General features: G+C 40.3%; 1 protein-coding gene across 1 annotated transcript in view; it reads right to left on the bottom strand.

Annotated features, from left to right (window-relative positions):
- Window positions 1–14,998, bottom strand: part of si:dkey-112m2.1 (transmembrane protein 132D) — a 104,608-nt gene that overhangs the window by 31,681 nt on the left and 57,929 nt on the right. The window contains exon 3 of the mRNA XM_017491974.3: window positions 3,150–3,336. Within this exon, the coding sequence (XP_017347463.2) occupies window positions 3,150–3,336 (187 nt within the window). The remainder of the gene's footprint in view (window positions 1–3,149; window positions 3,337–14,998) is intronic.

Genomic DNA, 14,998 nt, shown 5'->3' with positions numbered 1-14,998 from the left:
GTTATAGAAAACTAATTCAGAATTTTCTGAGCAATCAGAATCCAGCAATACTGTGTTATAAATCCGATTAGCACATCTCATTTATTGGTACTAGGAGGACTGATGTGATTCCGTTTGTCTCCGTCTGCACTTGTCCCACAGCTCGTCTGGCTCTCTGAAACAGATGCTGTTCATCACGGAGAGACATGGTGAGCCTGTCAGTGGACTCATTAATAAATGAGACACAGAGGCAGGGCGTTCAGCTTTTTCTCCAGGTTTCACCTCACCATAAGCAGCAATTAAATTTCAACCATTCAAACAGTAACTATTATATCATTAGCCAGATTTGTATTATTTGTGAAGTACAAATCTTCTTTAAAATATATTTTCACTAACAAATGTCTGAGACCATTTTGAAAATATGGGATTTTTTTTTTTTCAATTAAAATTGGAAATAAACAGAAGGTTTAAGGTTTAATGCTGAAATATTTGAAACGAAGAAAGTAAATGTTCAATATCTTCTACCATGTTAATTGCTTTGTACTAAAGGTCAGATTTTCTTCGTGCCTGATGGCACTGTGGCGTCCATTCCAACTCGACTGCACACTGTTATTAGCTCTTTTTACCAGAGGCCAAAAAAATTGAGTCAACGCTTGTTTTGGGGTGCCCGTGTTCAGCATTGAATTTATTTGTAATGTCACGCCCCATAGTTAGTGGTTAATGGCTCATATTGAAGTGGACACTCAGAACTTTAAGAATTTGCAGTTTTTCATAAGTATTTATTTTTTTGTACCTAGCATACTAGGTTTAAATATTATAATAATTAATTTATTGTGGCAATTGTATATGGGGTTTTACTAGCAAATGAACTTCAACTGTGCTGTTTGTTTTATATCTGTACCAATGTTATTGTGGAGAGGAGTGAATTGTTTGCCCATCAAGGAGCTCACACCCCTCTGATACTCTACACACAGAAACCCAACAGTGTCCTGACTAATCTTATACCAGAGTTGTGCTGAGAAAATTATTCATTCGTTTCTATTGATTGAAAATGTCTGATAACTCAGCCAGTGTACTGCTAGAAAGGGTTAAAGCAAAAGGGGGACGTACTAAATACGAATAAATTCTTAAATTCTTGCAAATATTTCAGCAATTTTAATTTTCACTCAAGTTGTTCTCAGTAATTTTTTGTAGCTCTTCTGTGGGATTAGACCAGACAGGCTAGCCTTCGCTCCCCAGATGCATCAGTGATGGGGCCCATGACCCTGACACTGGTTCACCAGTTGTCCTTCCTTGGACCTCATTTTGTAGATACTAATCACTGCATACCGTGAACACCCCACAAGACCTGCCATTTTTGAGATACCGGTAACACCCCCAGAAGACCTGCCGTTTTGGAGATATCAGGAACACCCCACAAGACCTGCCATTTTGGAGATACTGGGAACAACCCTCAAGACCTGCCATTTTGGAGATACCGGGAACACCCCTCAAGACCTACCATCATGGAGATAACGGGAACACCCCACAAGACCTGCCATTTTGTGATGGCTAGACAATTCTGACCCAGTTGTCTAGCCAGCACAATTTGGCCCTTGTCAACATCTCTCAAATCTGTTCGCTTCCCCATTTTTCCTGCTTCCAAGACATCAACTTCAAGAATTGACTGTTCACATATCCCACCCCTTGACAGGTGCCATTGTAATGAGATAATCAATGTTATTTGCTTCCCCTTTCAGTGGTTTTAATGACATGGCTGATCACTGTATATCTTATAAAGAGAAGCCATGAATGAGATAATCATTATCTCATTACATTTAGCTTTCGAAAGTCTGCCCATTTTAATAAAATTACTCTTGGCGTCAGGTCAGTTAGCTTCTCAATCATGAAGAGGACGTTCTGCTCAATTAGCCAAATTAGAGCTAATCAAAATGTACTCTGAAGAGCACGGCTGTGGTTTCACCTCATACGCATGTTTTAGCCTTTAATGCACTGAAATGGAGGCACTAAAAACTATATGAAGTCCCTCAATTAAAGGAAATCTCTGAAGAAAACTAAGAAAATTCATCCTTCATTTAGACGGATCAGACACATAAAAACCCTCGCAACTTTCAATTTATTCTCAGAAGTCACATTACTAAAACCACACAACACATTAACCGGAACAAAACATCATTAAATTAAGATTAATAATGAATAAATGAAACAAAACATTACCAAAATGAAATGTCATCAAATTAAAACATTATTAAAACTAAAAGATATCATAAACATGACGAATATTAATTCATGTATTAAATTAAATTATACAAAAAAACACAACACTGTTAAAACTCAAATAAACTGAATTTCAAATGAAACCTGAAACCAATATAACTATTTTGTATTTTTAAATAATTTTATTATTTAATTATAATTATTAAGCATTTATTCATCTTCTTAATTAATTTTTTTCATGGATTTGCACATAGACATTGTTTTAATATACATATTCTTTCATTTAAAATAGACACCTTATATTCAATGTAAAACAGTATTGTAAATAGCATTTATATACAGATTTGATTTGATTGTAGATATTATTTATTCACATTTGGGTTAATAAGTTATGCATAAGAATAAATTTAATACATCCGTTTCTAAAAATCAAAGTAATTAATTAGTTAGTTTATGTTGGAGCTTTGTGTATTTATTATTTTAATTACTGGCATTTCACTTTTCCAAGTATCCATGTTTTCAGGTATCTTAGTTAAAGTCTGCTCAATGTGATGACATCACAGCACAAGTGCACCAATAAACAAAGAATGATTGTATTTTTTCTTTTTTAAATCTTGCTATTTCCTTCACCAGGATGGAGCAGGCAATTAAGAGTGGTCCCAATGAGATATTATTTTGGAGGGAATGTACTAGTCCAGTGAGGAATTATCATTAGCTACCTAGCTGGGTTTTAAAAGAGGCCACTGACTTCCATTTGTTTTCACATTCATACTTGTGAATATTTCCAATCTTCAAGGTTAAAGTGTCTGAGAGGGCGTGTGTTTATATACAGTAGTAATGCGAGCATGTCTTAAATCCAAGTATGTGTCGGCTGACAGGATATCTAATGTTGTACTAGACTAGACTAGACTCACCAGTCTGCAATCTTTGGCTAGGAACGAAGTCAAACTCACCATGGCAAGCGGGACGATGCCCCCCAGGTCGTGAGGTGCGAGTCGGATGAGGGTCGGGATCTCCTCGGAGAAGGTACGACTCATGGGGTATTCCACCTGCCATGTGACTGAACGAGTGCCCAGAGGATCCACCAAGCCGTTCACCTCCAAATCCACCTGCAGAACCTTCTGAAGCCCCGCCTCCATCCTGACACAGAACCAAACAGGAAGTAGGCTGAGTTAAGTGGTTTCATTTTAAAGCAATAGACAAAAAAAAATGTTGATTTTCCATAAATGTTTGGCGTAAGAATCTCCACAGAAGCATATGCAGCTATCAAGTAATGGCGGCGTATCAGCTCCAGTTGAGCATGGTGCACATAGTGGTGTGCAATTGTGCATAATGCTGAACTGGTAGTCATAAGCGTCCTGTATTTCACAGCTCCAGGACAAAACTATTTCTCTTCTGTAAGCACACGATGAATGTAAATAAAAACATAAATCCTGATGGGTCTCAATAAACCCCACACACATATAACCAATTTCAATTTTATTCTCTCCCGTTATTTGCAGATAAAGCGATTTTCAGAAACTGATTACACACACTGAAAGAGTGAGTGTAAACAGTAATAAACAGTAATAAACCTCTTGAAATAATGAAAAAAATACATCTAATTTTTCTTTTTATTTTAAGCAATCTGATCATCATCATTGAAGAAAATTGCTTTATAGGAAGTGTGTGTGTGTGTTCTGTTTAGGTCAAAACCAATATTCACTACCATTATTCTAGCTGCATACAAAAACACACTGAAGTAGCAGCAGTAAAAAAAAAAAAAGGAAGAAAAAAGGAAAAAGGAAATTACTTTTGTTCTAGCACCTCCGTGCTTTTCTCGCAAAAAAGATTTCCGAAGCCAAGCATAACGTTTTCTTCACTGATTGCAATGCAAACAAAGCAGCAAAGACAATGAATAAAAGCAAACTCATTCCACTGGCTAGAACTGAGGTTTGCTCAGCCCCGGTGCTTTTTATTTTATTTATTTATCTTCCACAGCTCAGTTAAAACAAATCCACATTTGGAGCATTCAGAAATAACAAAGGGCAAACGTGTAATATTTCAATTGCAATTCACACCTGCTAGCACACAAAAAGGGTTCTTTTTATGCATCGCTGAGGTTTAATCAGACCTCTACAATCCTGTCTGTAGGGCACACACACACACACACACACACTGTAATTACGACATCAGTTACGTTCAAGTCACTTTGGTCTGAGCAAGATGGCGGTGTACCGTCTCTTAATTAACTCCGAAAAAATACAGCAAGGTTTTTTAACCCTACTTATAGAAAATGAAGAACAAATAATGCGCTTCAGGTGTGTTTTATTTTATTTCAATTCATGAAGTCACTGTAAACTTTATCATTTCATGTTAAATTATAATTGTACAATGCTATCGTATTTTGTGCAAGTTATATTTCACTATCTTGCTGCATATAGCAATAACTGAGCAAAATCAGTTTCTGAGCCGAGTAAACATTCAGTTTCAACAAATATACCGTCAACTACAGATGACGCATCCATTGATGTTGCATCCACCATGTTGCATCCACGCCCCCGACTCACTCAAAGAAAATCCCACCCGTAATTACAATTTTGTAGTGGCATTCATGTGCATTCAACTCGTACATTCGATTTTTCCTCTTCATCGTTCCTCTTATACCACAGCAATTTGCCAGTGATTACATTTCATTTTATTAATTAATTAATGAACGCCATGTCAGGCGTTTTAGAATGAGACAAGTTAGTTCCTGTTATTACGTATGTTATAGCATCTTTACAGTGCTGTGAAAAAGTATTTCCTGATTTTTTCTGTTTTTGTGTATATCTCATACTAAATAGTTTTAGATCCTCAAAGGAAATACAACATAAAACCAAGACAACCTGAGTAAACACACAGTACAGTTTTTATCAGGGTTTTTTATTGAAGAAAAAAAGTTATCAACACCTATAACCAATGTAAAAAAAATAATTTCCCCCTTAAATTTAAAATCTGGTTATGCCACTTATGTCAGCAATAACTGCAACCAAACTTTTCTGATAACTGGATCAGTCTTTCACTTACTTCTAGGACTAGGACTTACTCCTATGCTTTGGATCATTGTCTTGCTGCATAATCCAGTTGCTCTTGATTTTCATCTTACTGACTGAAGACCGGACATTCTCCTTTAGGATTTTGTGGTAGAGAGGAGAATTCATCCATCCATCCATCCGTCTTCTACCACTTACTCCTTCTTCAGGGTCGCGGGGGAACCTCTAGCCAATCCCTGGGAGCATCTGGCACAAGGCGGGGTACGCCCTGGACAGGGTGCCAATCCATCACAGGGCAAGGACAATTCATGTTTCCCTCAATTACTACAAGTTGCCCAGGCCCTGAAGCAGCAAAGCATCCCCACACCATCACACTACCACCACCATGCTTGATATTTTTTTTGTGGAATTCTGTGTTTGGTTTACGCCAGACATAACAGGACTCCTGTCTTCCAAACAATTCCACTTTCAACTCATCAGTCCACAGAGCATTCTCCCAAAAGGTTTCAGGATCATCACGGTGTGTTTTGGCAAAATTCAGACGAGCTTTAATGTTCTTCTGGGTTAGCAGGGGTTTTCACCTCGCCACTCTTCCATGGATGCTGTTTTTGTCCAGTGTCTTTCTAATAGTGGAGTCATGAACAGTGACCTTTAATGATGCAAGAGAGGCCTGTAGGTCTTTTGATGTTGTCCTTGGTTCTTTTGTGACTTGCTGGATGAGTAGTTCTGTGCTTTTGGAGGAATTTTGGAAGGGCGGCCACTTCTGGGAAGGTTCAATACTGTGCTGAGTTTTTCCAGTTGGAGATAATGGCTCTCACTGTGGTTCTTTGGAGTCCCAGAGCCTTAGAAATAGTTTTGCAACCCTTCCCAGACTGATGTATTTCAATCACCTTCTTCCTCATCATTTCTGGAATTTCTTTTAATTGTGGCACAGTGTGTTACTGGGCAAGATCTTTTAAACAACTTCATACTGTTGAAAAAGCTCTATTAAGTGTTGATTTGATTGAACAGGGTTTGCAGTAATCAGGCGTGGTTGTGTTTAGTCCAGCTGAACCTCATTATGGATGCAGTTACGTTGCTTTTGGCAATTTAAGATTTTAGAAAATTTCTAATCAAAACTTTATGAATTGTAGTTTAAATACAACAAGACTATAAACTGAAAAAACTGCAGGCTTTTCCTGAGAAGGCTTCCTCTCTGCAGTAATGCAATGCCAGGCATCAGATTAGTGACATAAAGCTTTTGAAAAGTGCAAGAGGAGGCAGTGATGGAAAACTGCAGCATGCTGAAAATTTTTTGGTTTTTTCTCTTCAAGAACGCGTCGATGAAATGATTCGGTTCTTGAGTCAAAGCTGCTACTCAAGCCTTTATCTGTGGGATGAATATGTCTGTGTGACACTGAAATATGTGGAGAAGAAAAACTAAAAGAGCTTTATTCACCGAGCGCACTGCCGGGCTGAAACACAAAACTCAGACGATAAAGGAATCCAGCGATGGGAGGGAAGAGGGAGGGGCATTAATATTTAAAGCAAAGCTCCAATATTTTAACAAACGTAGCTCACTGAGGAATCAGAAACACAGACGCTGTGCTATTTCCACACTTTTTCCCCCTCATTCAATCAGAAATGGTGTGAAAATTGAAAGAGAAAGAAAAAGAGAGGGAAAGGAACAAAAGGGTGTAGAATGTGTGGACGCTCTGGGGTGGATATTCTGATTTTGCGCTGCTTTAGCTGTGACAACAATGACGCAAGAAAAGAATGGCATCAATTTGATTATAAAGATGCTGCGGGTTGGAACGCTCCACTCAGAGAGATCAAACACGGAGCAGCACGAAAACGAGTAACAACCGCCGAGTCTCAGCTAAAACACTGAGCTGTGCAGGAATTTCATTTTACTGTCAGAGGGGAAGTCAAGTCCTCATTTCTCTGTCCCTCTGACTCTCTGTCTCGCTACCTCTCTCTATCCCTCTGACTCACCACCTCTCTCTGTCTCTGTCCCTCTGACTCTCTGCCTCGCTACCTCTCTCTGTCCCTCTGACTCACCACCTCTCTCTGTCTCTGTTCCTCTGACTCTCTGTCCCACTACCTCTCTCTCTGTCCCTCTGACTCGCCACCTCTCTCTGTCTCTGTCCCTCTGACTCTCTGTCTCGCTACCTCTCTCTCTGTCCCTCTGACTCGCCACTTCTCTGTCTCTTTCCCTCTGACTCTCTGTCCCACTACCTCTCTCTCTGTCCCTCTGACTCTCTGTCCCACTACCTCTCTCTCTGTCCCTCTGACTCTCTGTCTCGCTACCTCTTTCTGTCCCCCTGACTGGCCACCTCCCTCTGTCTCTGTTCCTCTGACTCTCTGCCTCGCTACCTCTCTCTGTCTTTGTCCCTCTGACGCTCTGTCCCACTACCTCTCTCTCTGTCCCTCTAACTCTCTGTCTCACTACCTCTCTCTCTGTCCCGCTGACTCTCTGTCTCACCACCTCTCTCTGTCTCTGTCCCTCTGACTCTCTGTCTTGCTACCTCTCTCTCTGTCCCTCTGACTCACCACCTCTCTCTCTCTCTGTCTCTCTACCTCTCTCTTTGTCCCTATGACTCTCTGTCTCACTACCTCTCTCTCTCTGTCCCTCTGACTCACCATCTCGCTCTGACTCTCTGTCTCACCACCTCTCTCTGTCTCTGTCCCTCTGACTCTCTGCCTCGCTACCTCTCTCTGTCCCTCTGACTCACCACCTCTCTCTGTCTCTGTTTCTCTGACTCTCGTCCCACTACCTCTCTCTCTGTCCCTCTGACTCGCCACCTCTCTCTGTCTCTGTCCCTCTGACTCTCTGTCTCGCTACCACTCTCTCTGTCCCTCTGACTCGCCACTTCTCTGTCTCTTTCCCTCTGACTCTCTGTCCCACTACCTCTCTCTCTGTACATCTGACTCACCACCTCTCTCTGTCTTTGTCCCTCTGACTCTCTGTCTTGCTACCGCTCTCTCTGTCCCTCTGACTCTCCGTCTCACTACCTCTCTCTCTGTCCTGCTGACTCTCTGTCTCACCACCTCTCTCTGTCTCTGTCCCTCTGACTCTCTGTCTTGCTACCTCTCTCTCTGTCCCTCTGACTCGCCACCTCTCTCTGTCTCTCTGACTCTCTGTCTCTCTACCGCTCTCTTTGTTCCTCTGACTCTCTGTCTCACTACCTCTCTCTCTCTGTCCCTCTGACTCGCCATCTCTCTCTGTCCTTCTGACTCTCTGTCTTGCAACCTCTGTCTCTGCCTCTCTGTCCCTCTAACTCACCACCTCTCTCTCTCTCTCTGTCCATCCTCTGACTCGCCATCTCTCTCTCTCTCTCTCTGTCTTGCCACCTCTCTCTCTGTCCCTCTGGCCTCTGACTCTCTGTGTTGCCACCTCTCTCTCTCTGCCCCCTTTATCTCCCCGCCTCATTCTCTGTCCCTCTCTGTCCCTCTGTCCTGCCACTTCTCTCTCTCTGTCCCCCCCTCTCTCTCTGTCCCGCTGCACATCTGTCCCCCATTTTTCTCTTTGTCTCTCGCTCTCTGTGTCCCTCTGATTTTCTGTCCCTCTGCCTCTCTCTTTTTCTCTCTTTGCCTCTCTGTGTCTCTCTACAGCTGTCTCCTTCTCTCACTCTACCTCTCTCACCCTCTCTCTCTCTCTCTCTCTCTCTGTTTCGCTATTTTTCTATCTGCCTCTCATTCCTCTCTGATTTCAATTAAATTAAATTCATATGGTCGACTGTGTGGATGGGAGTGTGCTGGGGCGTGTGGGTGGACATGTGGGTAATTGTGTGTGTGTGGGTGGGCATGTGTTTGAACATGTGGGTGGGTGTGTGCATGGGCATGTGGGTGGGCGTGTGGATGAGTATATGTGTGGGTGAGGGTTCTTTGGACAGTTGGTTTGTAAGAAGTGCTTTGTACTTTACAGAGTTTGGGGTTGAAGTGGTTCAGATGACACCAGAATTGTGTTGCTCTCTTTTATATTTGAACTGTTTTATAGGCATTGTTGGGTGAATTTTACAGAAGGGTTGCTGTCCCAGTTTTTTCTCTTTGATTAATGTTTGAGTCCGTATCTCTCTGTCTCTCTGTGTCTCTCTCTATCTCTATGCATCTCTCTCTCTTTTTGTCTCTATCTCTCTCTCTCTGTCTCTCAGAGGTGAGGACTCACGGCTTCCAACCAGCAGAGCATGAAACTCAATCACTGAGTCTGCATGGGGTTCTGACCCACAACCTGCTCTCTAAAACTTACAGAGCTTTACACTGTACAATAGCTTAGATTTTGCTGTCGTAAACAAAATCTCACACTGTGTAAAAAATGATTGGTTGTGAGTTGAGATCGGCGGTCTTAGAACTCATAATGTCATGTGTTCACTGATGGCCAATTTAGTGGTACTGAGACAAAGACAGCTGACAAAAAGTACTGGTTGTATGTGACCATGGCTATGACACTCATCTAAAACCCACCAATAGGAGGACAGCATAGGGCCATGTGAAACTCACAGGGCAGCTACAAACACCTTGTGGCAATGACAAATCATAAACAAAATATAAACATAAACTTATCAATTGTTTGCATTTATCTGAGCTTGTTTTTTGCATGAGCCCAGATCATGCTCATGGATGACTCAAAGACAAAACTCGCATACAGTGCTGTGAAAAAGTATTTCATTTCTTCTGGTTTTGTGTATAATTTATACTAAATTGTTAAAAAAAAAATTATAATGGCAAAGGCAACCCGAGTAAACACAAAATACAGCTTTTAAATGATAATGTTATCTATGACCTTGATGATCCTCAAATCTTTTGAGAAAATTTTCTGTGGACTGCGGAGACAAAAGTGGAACTTTATGGAAGACGGGTCCCGTTACATCTGATATAAACCAAATACAGAATTCCACAAAAAGAACTTCATACCTATAGTCAAGCATGGTGGTGGAAGTGTGATGGTGTGGGGATGCTTTATTGCTTCAGGGTCTGGGTCAGGGTTTTTTGCATCAATAAAACAAAATATATAATATATAAAATATATAAAAATTGTATTGTGTGTTTACTCAGCTTGCCTGTGTTTTACGTATGTATGTTGTATTTCATTTGAAGATCTAAAACCATTTAGTATGACATGTACACAAAAACAGAAAAAATCTGAATGGGGCTGATACTTTCTCACAGCGCTGTATATATTTGTATCATGCTGCAGAAAGGAGGTTAAAGGGTAAGAATAGTCAAAGTAAGATCGATTCAAATACATCCAGCCTATCCTGATAACAGTGGGTGTGAAGCGGGAATACACTCTACATATGACACCAGTTCACTGCAGGACACAATGCACACACATTCACACAATCACTCATACCGAGGGGCAATTTAGCATAGCAATCTGCCTACTGGTATGAACCAGGAGACCCTGGAGCTGTGAGGTAGCAATGCTACTCTCTGTGCTCTTGTGATTATGTAATTAGATTTTAATAAAGACATTTCATATATATGTGGTAAATATTTGATTGCATATTGCGTCAATTAACGTTAAGTCTTGGAATTTACCCAGTTTATGCAGTTTCTGAAATATGAAGGATTTTTTCCCCAATTTTGGTCATCCGCCAATTCCCATTAACCACCAGCCAGCTCTCCCCTATCACACAACACCTATCAATCAGGGTGGATGGAGGCTAACACATGCTTCATCCAAGACATGTGAGGCCAGCCAACTGCATCTTTTCAAACTGCTGGTCATGCTGCATCACGGGGCAGTGTAAGACATTCTGAGGTAATCTACCTTCTTCCTCATACACAAGCTCACAGATGCCTACGATTGACTAGTGACACTGTGATTGACAGGGAAGAGAGAGTATAACGTCTCTCCCACCCAGAGAGCCTACGATTGGCTAATGATTGACAGGGAAGAGAGAGTATAATGTCTCTCCCACCCAGAGAGCATGGTCAGTTTTGCTCTGTAGGTCACCAGTAGCTGTGGCGTTGTTGGGATGCAAGCCTGCAATCTGAAGGTGATAGGGCACACGCTTTTCTGTTGCACCACTCAGGAGCAATATGAAGGATTATTGGTGAGTGAGTGAATAAGTGATACTCAATAAATAATAAAACTTTACAATGAAAGTGAATAAAAGTATATTGTTTAAAACTGATCAAAAACAATATTCAATCTCTACAATTTTCTATAACAGCAGTTCTGACAGTGGTGTAGCTGCAAATTACAGGTTTATATTAATGCGCTTGTTCTAATATATAATCGTTTCTACAGTAATAGCAAATGATCAGCATAATCTTAGTCAAATAATAAAACTAATTCAAATGTGCTGTTATTTAACAGAGAAACCTGTGTAATCATCCATATGATGACGCTTTCTGTAAGATGTTTATTTAACACTTATGGAAGGAGCTTTTTTGACGAACGGAAATGGAATAATGAGTCCCTGAACAAGTGTGTGTGTGTGTGTGTTTGGGGGGTTTGGGGGGGGGGGTGTCAATATTAAAAGGAACAGTATCTGCTTTAATACTACAGTGCACCTCATCCTCATGGACTGCACCAGATTGGTCAGTTCTTGCTGTGAGATATTACTCCACTCTTCCACCAAGGTGTCTGCAAGTTCTTGATCACGTCTGGAGGAACACATGGTTACATGTAATTTCCCACTGCAAGAACGATCAGCTGTCCTTCCTCTCTCCCTGTAGCACCGTCTTAGGCGTCTTACATTACAGACATTGCAGTTTATTGCTCTGGACACATCTGCAGTCCTCATGCCTCCTGCAGCAGGTCTATGGCATGTTCACGCAGGTGAGCAGGAACCCTAGGCATCTTTCTTCTGGTGTTTTTCAGAGTCAGTAGAAAGGTCTCTTCAGTGTCCTAACTTATAGTAACTGTGACCTTAATCACCTAGCACCTGTAATCTATTAGTGTTTTAAGGACTGTTCCACAGGTGTATGTGCAATAATTGTTTATGGTTCATTGAACAAGCATGAAAAACATCGTTTAAACCCTTTCCAATAAAGATCTGTAAAGCTTATTTGGATTTTACAAAATTATCTTTAAAATACAGTCTCCTGAAAAGGAGATGGTGCTCTTTTTTTTTGCTGAGTATATATGCTGATGGTAAACATGCAGTAGTATGGAGTTGACTTGTTTTTTCTTCCTGCAGAGTAAATTACACTGCTGTTTGACGACTCTGAAAGTGCACAGTTGGCAATATCAAGCGGCAATCATTCATCTTCAGATGCTCATTATGCAATCCTCAGCTAGAGATCTGCTCAGGGCAGAGAGCCCATGCATTTCTCTCCAATTTCTGCAATGTGTATACATTAAACCTGCATTCACAGTGGAGAAATAAACCAATAGCTTGTTTAGTGTCAGTCATTTCCCCACTGATATCAATGACTAATCTGCCTGGAAATTTTTTTTTATCACCACCTAAAGAAATCCAGTATGATTCTGAGATGATCTACAGCAGATTTCATTCCAAAACAGAACTTTAAAATTATTTCCAAACTGGATCATCAGCAGCCAGATATCATCATTAGTAAGCTATATGAAAATAAATTGTTACTATCAGTCAAATGTACATAATAGTTTATGTACATTTCAAGTAATAAATCACTATGAGCATTGACATGATGAATGAAGCAGAGTAAATGGTACCACCCCATATTTGATTTCCTATAATAACACATCCCCAAGTGTTATATTCCACTTTACAGCAGCAATTTTGCCAAAGATTACAATTTTATACTTATCAAACAATGACGTGTCCTTCTCGTTACCCATTTATAGTAACATTTCATGTTATGAAAAATGTTGATAAAACTGTTATCACTTATGTTATAGCAGCTATAAGTAGCCATTCCCTCAAGAGCCTCTGGTTTTTTCTCTCTCTCTTAAAGTTACAAAGCACTTACACTGGAGACTCCTTCCCATAAAGGTTAATAAATCTCCTTACAGAAAATGTCACCACATTAATGATTATACTGTTTTTTTGTTAAGAAAAAGTTTTACATGAAAAGAGTGACATGTAAAACTAGTAAAATGATCAGTGTAGATGGATTTTATAAGATCTTCTAAGGGTCTGAACCGACCCGATAGATATTTGAGAAATGATGTGCCGGATGAATATTCAGGTCGTGTCAGGACAGCTTGAGACTGAGTTACGTTGTCCCTCTTAGGCCTGTAAGTGCCACCTATCATTTATACAAGCAGCAGTACCCCCATCTCCAAGGACTGCTGAATTTATGGATGGGTACAGAGGCAGTCTTCGATGCAAATTCCACAGCAGGGTGAAAAACCTATAGCAAACCATCTCCTCAAACTGTCGGCAACCCATCATCCAGTGGACCTTGAGGCGCTGATGCAATATTCATGCTGCGTTTTGCGGCTGATTTGCTTAGCTCTCTTCATACCTAATAGATTGAAGATGAATATGAAGCTGCATGGTGCAAGGTTAACCCCGCCCCCCACACACACAAACACACACCCCTCCAACCCTCACACCCCAACCAAGAAGTAGATCCTGAAATTACCAGCAATTTAGGGCCATTATCCGGTCATGATCATCTCTTTGGTTCCGTTTAGAAGTGTTATCACAGTTACAAGGATTGAGCTTTCAAACGCACAGTATGAGACAGAGAACGAGCACATAAAGGCGCCTCATGAAGCAGCATAAGAGACGAACAACTTCACACAAACACAACACCTCAAAGCCGAGTGTGTAGGAGAACTGTGGGAGGACATTAGTTCTGATATACGAGCCAGACAGAAGTGAGCATGACAAACCCTTGCTGAGAGCTGAGTGCATGTGATCTGATCGAAACTGGAAAATTCCCATTTACAGAGCCGTGATGTTCTTACTGAACCTCTAATAATGATTAACAGTCACCTTGCTTCCACTTCAGGCCCCTTTCTGGAGTCTTGAGTGCAATTCAAAAAAATATTTTTTTAATTTTAAAAGCATGATGGTGTCAATTGAGTTACTGTTAACACACCAATGTTGGTTATTTTCTCATAATAGTGTTTTATTCCTCTTATACCACAGCAGTTTCTCAATGATTACAAATTGTAATGGCTTTAATGACTTTTTAGCTGTTTAAAGTAACATGAAAAAGTAACTTGAAACTAGTTTGATCCCGTTATCAGTAACAGTTTATTTTAAGAAACTCATATAAGGGATTAATTGAGACTGCCTTATTTGTTAAATAAAGCTCAAATTAGACATTTTTAAATTTAGTTATGACTATGTACACTCCTGGGCAAAAAAAAGTAAATGGGCCAGGTCCAAAATGGCAAAATATTAAGCTTTTAATGGTCTTAAAAAACAAACCATTGGTCAGAAAATTAGCAAGAATTACACAAATGCACTCCTGAGACCTCATGTGCCAATTATTTTTGCTGCAGTGAACTGTATGGGATAAAGTTAGAAACAGGGAAATTAACTTACTTTAAGTAGTCAACCAGAATGTCTATTACTGCCGCTTGTACCGCTGCCACAAGGCTAGGGGGGTAAATTCAAACCAATCACATGTGAAAGTCATTTGTGAAATTACCACCAGGTGGCGCAAAGGGACGGTTTACAAAACGACTGGAAGTGTCACGTGGAGATCAAATAAAGGAATGAAGGGCGTTAATAGTAATAAAAATTTAACATTATTACATTATTTTTATTACTTTCTCAAATAAAAAAATCGCCGTGACTGATTTCATGTTGTTTTTATTTTCAAAGCCTATTAGAACAATGTTCTTGAAAAAATTACGTTTTTGGTTGTACTCCATTGCTCCCCAACAATGCATATTTATGTTATTTAAAAGGTTC

The sequence above is a fragment of the Ictalurus punctatus genome, chromosome 18 (genome assembly GCF_001660625.3).
Source record: "Ictalurus punctatus breed USDA103 chromosome 18, Coco_2.0, whole genome shotgun sequence".
Taxonomy (NCBI): domain Eukaryota; kingdom Metazoa; phylum Chordata; class Actinopteri; order Siluriformes; family Ictaluridae; genus Ictalurus; species Ictalurus punctatus.
The sequence above is the reverse complement of the archived record's forward strand: the minus strand, read 5'-3'. Positions and strand labels throughout refer to the sequence as shown.